Genomic DNA, 8,390 nt, shown 5'->3' on the forward strand with positions numbered 1-8,390 from the left:
CCAATGCGTAACTCATGCAGGAGGGGAGGGGAAGGGGTTCCACAGTTCACCGGTATGAATTTACAGTGAGTGTTTTTTTTTTTAATTTTCACGACGGAAGTGAGTTATAACAGGTCACATGAGCGGAGCATGACACAATGTACACGGCCTTCGGTCGGGGGGGGGGGTTGTATGATGTTGTGCCGTAAGCTTAGCGATCGTCTGCAGCGCTCGCTAGCCCGTAGATCGCATCCGACACCAGCCGACTCAGTGTCGGCACTTTTAGTTAGGTTTAATTAGCGACCTCGTCGTGTAACTCGCCCCCTGGTGTGTGCGCACGCGAGAGCCCACGAGAGCCCGCGATGTGAATCGGTGCTATTATTGGTATTAGAGAGCCGAGCGCATCCCATGCACCGACGCGTTTAATTCACCTTCCTGCTTCCATCAACGCGGTTATTAGTCTTTCCGCGAATCCATGTAATCACGGAGTGTTTACCGTTACCGTGAACGTTAATTTGTTTGTTAGTCCGTGTGTGTGTGTGTGTGTGTGTGTGTGTGTGTGTGTGTGTGTGTGTGTGTGTGTGTGTGTGTGTTATATCTTTGCGATAAATATCGCATTATAATTTTTGCAGGGCATGCCTGCCACGTTCCTGTGGAAATATATGTCTCCCGCTGAGCCTGCTGTCACCACACACAAACACTATGTCTCGCCACGAATAGCCTATATATACAAAGTAAGAAAAACGGGTATAATTATGATAGTAAGTACGGAAGTAATTATATAAGTATAGTAAGTTACGAAGTACGGAATATGATTGAACTATGCGAGAACACTATATTAGATCTGGTAAAATGGAGAGATACGTACTTCAAACACAGAAAACTCAAACTGCCGAATTTTCAAGCTTCCCTCCGAACCTCGTAATAATAGTTGTCATAATAATTATGTTACATCAAATACCACTACATATTTTGTTGTGGCGCAGCCATAATTGTTAGATACTTTAGTCTCTGCGAATTGTTATTACCTCCGCCAAGGGGTTGGCTGGAGGTTATGTTTCACCGGCGTGTGTTTGTTGGTTTGTGCGTTTGTTTGTTTGTGTACAGCCTAACTAAAAAAGTTATGGACGGATTGTCATAAAATGTTCAGGATAGGTCAGAAATGGGCTAACTTAGAATTGATTAGATTTTGGTGGTGATCCGGATCCAATTAATTAATTAATTAATTAATAAAATTTTTTACAGTGGCAGAATTGAGCTGCATTGGCGGAGGTCTGCGCTCTCCAAGTGCTCTGGTTATATATGCGAATAGTGTCGATTATGGAAGAGGCTGATGGTATCCGGGAAATAATGGTTGAGTATCTTAGGAAACCTAGTTACCTACATCTCCTACCCTAATTATTTAGTTAGTTATTTAGTTAGTTAGTTAGTTAGTTAGTTAGTTAGTTAGTTAGTTAGTTAGTTAGTTAGTTAGTTAGTTAGTTAGTTATATATAGTTAGTTAGTTAGTTATTCATTCATTCATTCATTCATTCATTCATTCATTCACTCATTCATTCATTCATTCACTCATTTATACTAGAAAATCGTTTACCTGTTTTCTTTAAAGGGTATGAGAGATTGAAGTAGTCTTCGAACGCTTCCATAATGGCAGCTGTCGTATTGAGAGCATACTCTGCTTGGTGAATTAGCTCAGGTCGTGCCCATGCTCGCACCTGTCATGATAACGTTGGCACAGCTAAGATGGTAATAATTATAATCATAATCATTATTGTATAATCACAATCACAATCAAAATCATAATCATAATCATAATCATAATCATGATCATGATATAAGGTTGTTTACAAGTGTTTTTAGCAATTTGCATGACGTCTAGCGCGTCTGAGTTACCCGTTGGAGATGCAGCATATATAATGTAACTTATGAAGAATTCATGCATGACATAACTTTTCATATGGTGATGGTTTATGAAGCTGTATGGTTTCTATTCTACATTTTCTAATGAATATCAGTTAATTAGGTCTCTGATTATATGTGTATATACCATTGTGTTCACTAGATGAATGTTACTGCACCATACACTGACTACAAGTTAAATGCCTTTCTGGTTGTAATGTTGAAAGTGTATTTTCATAACAAAACACTTTAATAGTAAAAATGTACTATATTATTTAACAATACTCTATTTGCCACTTTAGAAAATACCCGTTAAACCCATATAACGTCTTTTTCAAAACCTATGAAACTATCTGTAGGAAGAGGTTATTGTAAGGCCTGAGACTGTAATACTAATATATACTACTAGGGGAACCCGTACGGGTAATCGCACTCCGTTCTAACTTTGGATTACCTGATCCTGCTCCCACTGCGTGTTAAAACGGTCAGTACAGCTCTTAACCATGCGGTCCATGGCAGAGAAACTGTGCTTGTAGCGTCCGTAAAGCGTTGACCAGTTCTCACGAAGGAAGTTCCACGCTAACACGTTGCCTACGACGTTATTAGCCACGTAGCTTATGACGCTATCGCCTTGTGTCCTTTTGATACCATCCATAAGTAGCGTTCGTTTAAGAAACCTGTGTAACAGCGATGAAATATGGCGGCATTACATCGGCTGTTGCGCCCGGCTTTGTATCTTCTCTTAGTAATTAGACCCATCGGCTCGATTATCCTACTTCTTTACTATAAAGGATGGTGTATTGGATTCGCAAAGCAAATCGGCATGGCCCGTTGTTCTTTTCCCGCGCCATCTTCGTCTATTGTTAATTTGTAATTTAATTTATATTGTTCATATAAATATAAATAAAAGTGTAAAATGACAAAAAATGTTACAAATTCGGGATGATACTTAATTGGTCGTTAATAAAACGATGCTGCACAGCACATTTATCACTATACTGCAAACTCACTATCACTATATATATCGCTATCGTCATAAACATCAAGAAAACATCACTATGCTGCAAGCACGCCATTCCATGCAACGCCTTTAGTGGATCGTAATTTAAGTGGTATTACAAAAACCGCTACTTTTCGCTAGTTACGTACATTTCCAAGATCCACATTTCGTTCGTGCATGCCATTGAGCGCAGCAGCTTGGTTTCTTCAGATGCGACATTGGAGCTGTTAAATTGCTCCCATGCGAAGTTCCATTCCTCCTCATTGCCATTGGCTATGGCCGTGCAATACACTAGTTCCTGCACGTCTGGAGCAATGCTGAAATGCATAAAACCAGTCGTAAGTATCTAGCCAACATGGATTTAGCTTTGTATGCTTGCTTACATGAATTAATTACGAATGATTCTTTGATCATTTCACGATAACGTATTTTATTCATCTATTTTAAGTATTGAATGCACCAGCCTGCTGTCCCTGTATCTGACAGAGATCATCTGTAGCACGGTACATCATATTTCCAAGTCATATCTACAACTGAAACTTTTTATTTTAAGTTTGTTGTTAGCTTACTCATTTATCAAGGAAGTCATCCACTGTCTATACTTATCGGTGGCTATTTTGACGCAGTCCACATGTCCGTATTTACATGCGGTTGATAACGCGTCCACCTGTGTAAACCTGAGCACACGGAAATGTTACTGCATGGTCAGATGATTTTCCAATATAGCTTACACAGTCTTACTTACTTAGCTGTCACGAATCACCATGTTTTTAGGATAACAGCGTCGCTTGTATGTAACGAATAGTATATATATATATATATATATAATATATTATATATATATTATATGCGCGCGTGTGTGTGTGTGTGTGTGTGTGTCTCTCTCTCCCTCGTCTCTCCTCTTCTCGCCTTCTCTTCTCCTGTCACGCCAATTTAGACGGGGGTCCGCGCGCCGTCAACTTGTTTACGTGTTTGTTAACCACAGCTCTTCGACAAAATTCCGCCGTTTTGACGGGAACTCTCCCACTTTAAAAAAAACCGTTTTGCGCTTTGAAAAAATCTTTTTCTCTTTCGCCACCTTTTCCAATAAGCCTCTGGAAAACCAAAAACCCTTCGTCTTAGAAATTGCTCTCTGTTAAAAAACCCGCCTCCAACCTGCCAAAATACACGCCCCAACATGCTGTCGCCTGACGAGCTTTCGTTTGATACATCGTAACTAAGGCGTCGTTCACACACTAAGAAAATACCGCCGATGCTCAATCCGTGAGATAGCGGAGTAATTGGGATAATGTGTGTCGTTGTTCACAGTGCGGAAATATCTCGCTAATCGCCGAGCGGGATAACACGCGCGGTGCCAAATAATCGCGCTATTTCCAATAGCCGCAGTTGGAAGTGCGATTTGGACGCACAGCTATTTGGAGCGCATTTATTGGGATATTTGCGTTCACACTATCGTAAAAATCTCGGTATTTCGAGCGGGATGCAAAAACCCGAGATTTGATCCCACTAATTCCCGCCAGTGTGAACGCACCTAATATGAATTCCCAATTGACATCACCTTTTTCCACTTTTTGCTTTTAATTTCGTCTTATAAATAACTGTTTTTAATTAACTAGCGGATAAGCTTAGCGATGTTTAGTATTGATATCGTAAATCAACGCATTGAGGGCACTACGTGATAAGTTTCCTCTTTGCTGTGATTATGTATTATACTCATATTTGATGGGACTTCGCGACAATTAAGAACGTCAACCCATTAAGACCATGCGCCTCCCAGTGAGACCTATAAACCCTATACAAACTCTAGAATCCTGTAGTAACCTGTATATATATATATATATATATATATATCATATTATATATAAATATATATATAATATATAACCTATAGAAACCTATATTTTTAATCTGCTGTAGTTTTTAAAATATTTATGTACGAAATACAGTATTTTATTTTTTAAATAAGTTGTCTTATAAAATAACAATATTAATCGATACACCCGTTCTAAACTCTCTCTCTCTCTCTCTCTCTCTCTCTCTCTCTCTCTCTCTCTCTCTCTCTCTCTCTCTCTCTCTCTCTCTCTCTCTCTCTCTCTCTCTCTGTCTCTCTCTCTCTTTCTCTCTCTCTCTTTCTTTCTCTCTCTCTCTCTCTCACTTATTATACAAGTAGTTAATTAATCAAATGTTTCGCGAGCAACTAGCTACACGTGGTATTACAAACTCACTGTATTTTTTTTTAAATCATATGACTATTCACTTTAATTAATAACTAAGAGTACATCTGCGAAATTAATTTATTATTTATGTAATGTTGTACATGTGTAGGGCTTTCAATTATTTCAATGTGCCATTTTATTTCACAGAGATTATATCTTATTAAACTATAATAAACTTCATCACTCGAAATATCATCCAGTTTCGTGTAGGTTTGTTATTAATCCAAAATTTTTTACCTCAAAATTTTACTCTGTGTTATCATTGTGTAAAGAGTATTGACACACTGTCAATTGTCAAAACAATCAACACAATGTCAAGTGTAAGCAGCTATACACAACACGTGTAAAGCTCTTGTCAGATTGTTCCATAAATCTAAAACAGTAATTACATTTTTGTCTGCAATAAACACTGCGTGAAAGATATCGTTAGAAATAAGCTCTGTATTTGTGCTCGCTGCTATGAAAAGCCCATCAAGATGTATTAAGGATAAATAATTCTTACGGCTCCGACTCCGAAACGATATCCATGTTGCTGAGGGACAGCATGTGCTGAGCTCGTACCAGCGTTACGTTAAAGACAGCCTTGTACTTCGGTTCGTCGAAACAGGGAAATGCTCGACGAGCATTTGTAGGTTGCATTTGCGTTGTCACCAAGTACCTGCGTGTTTATGTACAAGTGTACGGTGAGAGAGGGGAGACACGGTGATAAGTCTAAATGATACGGGGAGCGTCACAGATATGAGAAAGAAATACTTTAACCGAGCAACTGTTAGACATATGCTGTATCCATATAGTGGCGTATGTGGAAACTACTATGTGCGATTATAACTGAGCCCATTTGCCTATATGTTGATAACTATGCCGATGTCGCAAAATATATTCGATTTGATTTATTCGCGTAGAAATGGCCGTAGCCGAAAAAAGGGCCGGTCTAAAACACCATAAGAGAACATTCGTTGCATTCTTCCCGCTCATTTACGTATGGCGTCCGCGGCCATCTATAACTTGGCTAACATTAATTTGAGTTCTACCCCGTCTATAGCTTTGCGCCTTGTCACAATCATGAGGCGAAAGAAGGGGTTACAAAAGTAGAGCTGGCTTACTTTACGGTCTGATCTGCATCAGTGTATGAACTGAGGTAGAGGCCGGCTAGATCTTCCTCAACGTTGCCTTCGAACTCGAGATGCACAACATATTCCCCATCTTTGTTCAGAGCCTTGTCTAACGTGATTTCGAAGAACTCTTTCTCTTCGATATATTTCTGCGCGGTAATCTTCAATGCGTTTTCGCTCCCGACGCTCCGAATCGACGTCTTCGACTGAATGACCTCGCATTTACTGCGCGTAGAATGCACAATGAAACTAGATGTCGGGTTTGTACACGTGACGGTTATATCAACCCAGCCACTAGTTTTGAAATCAGTTAAATCCGGCCATAAATACAATGAGTAGTAGGTTGGCACAATATTGCCGGGTAGTAGAAGCTCTGGTCGCGCGGTCGGTACCGGTGTCGTTGGCTCCGGGGTTGTTTTATCCATCGTCGTTACGATCGTCGCACTCGATGACGGTTTCGAAGCCGTCGCGGTCGGCGGCTGCGTTGACGGCACAAGTGTCGTCGTCTCCTGTAGCTCCTCACAACTGCGTGTCGTTAGCCCTACGATCAATCCCGTCACCACGATCGCAACGGACACCACGGCGACTACAACCACAGCTACGGTTCGCGTGACGAACATAACGAACGAAGTATTTAATCCGTCTGTAGCACTAATAGTGTGCTCTCTGTTCTCTCACTTGTTTTGCTTACCCTCTTTCTTTGAGTTCTCTCTCTATCTTTCAGGCGATCGCAAGACGACTGATGACAAGTTGTTTCGTTGCATTATTATTTATTGATATACCTGTCGAAATTTATCTGCTGCTATAAGTATGTTACAGATATCAAGCATTGATGTTTACACATAGGTGGTAATAAATTATATATGCAGCCAATATTCGACGGGAGCATCGTAGCTGATAAGCTCAAGGATAGGTGAGCGGCTATGTGAGGGCTCAGTGTACTAGTAGTATACATTCATTTCACGCTATTAATGACGCCTAACCTTTTCGCTCTGACGCAAACGTGACCTTATATACGCACGGTAGTACACGCACGCTACCATGGGTGTCGTTCTTGCGTCTAATATAACTTAATGTTACTGATTGCACTTAAAATTTCTAGCTTAATATATGTCAGGATCAAGAAATGCAAGAACCAGAATTCAAACATAGCGTTGGTACGAAGATCGTATACAAATCCCACTGGGTTGATAGCTTGCTATATATACTTAAAATCTTTTCATAAGTAGGAGACGCGTGATTGTCGGTCTATTTTTGTGAAGAACATAATATTATGGTATATCTACAAATAACTACTCGCTAATTTACAGATTTTTTTTGCCTCGCATCCGATTGAAGTCGCCAAGATTTCAATCTTATAATGTCCTGTGTAAACCTAATACGCACACGGCTACCTGTGAAGTATGTCAAGACAGATTAAAGGCATGTATTAGAGTGAAATCTTAGTTCATCATACTAGCTAATCACGAGTACAATATGCCAAGTGTGAATAGTGTTAATACACAGTGTGCACAAAATTGAACCAATTAACACGGTGAACAAAATACTATGTACGCAAACGCAGAACAGTATAGATGGCACGTAGGAGTGCACAACGTGTTAACTATACGAACACATATCCTACTTTTTAAAACATACAGCAAACAAATGCCCGCATTTTTTGTATTTACCCTAGATACTATTTATAGGAGCGGGACCAAAAAGATATCACAATTTATCACCAGTCAGCAAATCTCTTATCAAGCACACAGTACACCATGCAGAGAGTAGGGTTAGTGCTGTCAAAATACATATAAGGTAGAAAGCGATTATCCGACTATTGATATACATAGATTATACTATCTGGATGGAACTTCTGTATATATTAAATGTTGGTAGCATAAGTTCAGTGTCTGTGTTGTACGTGGCGGCTTAGGCAGGAAGCAAACATGACAGGGCAGCTAACGGTATTTATAGTCCTCCGTCTCCAGCATAGAGTGCGTGTCTCAAGAACCAGCCGGCGGGACCGTCACATTTCTTGGCTCCCCTAACATGTCGATATATATATATATATATATATATATATATATATATATATATATTATTTATTTAGTTATTTATTTATTTATTTATTATTTATTTATTTATTTATTTATTTATTTATTTATTTATTTATTTATTTATTTATTTAATTATTTATTTATTT

General features: G+C 39.3%; 1 protein-coding gene across 1 annotated transcript in view; it reads right to left on the minus strand.

The window, feature by feature from the left end:
• Positions 1-6,825, minus strand: part of LOC106805833 (aminopeptidase N-like) — a 15,350-nt gene extending 8,525 nt beyond the window's left edge. The window contains exons 1-5 of the mRNA XM_014807589.1: positions 6,197-6,825; positions 5,596-5,751; positions 3,027-3,194; positions 2,332-2,554; positions 1,573-1,693 (exon numbers count right to left, since the gene is read on the minus strand). Coding sequence (XP_014663075.1) covers positions 1,573-1,693; positions 2,332-2,554; positions 3,027-3,194; positions 5,596-5,751; positions 6,197-6,825 — 1,297 coding nt within the window. The remainder of the gene's footprint in view (positions 1-1,572; positions 1,694-2,331; positions 2,555-3,026; positions 3,195-5,595; positions 5,752-6,196) is intronic.
• Positions 6,826-8,390: the final 1,565 nt, after the last annotated feature.

Source organism: Priapulus caudatus, unplaced genomic scaffold (assembly GCF_000485595.1).
Source record: "Priapulus caudatus unplaced genomic scaffold, Priapulus_caudatus-5.0.1 Scaffold129, whole genome shotgun sequence".
NCBI classification, from domain to species: domain Eukaryota; kingdom Metazoa; phylum Priapulida; class Priapulimorpha; order Priapulimorphida; family Priapulidae; genus Priapulus; species Priapulus caudatus.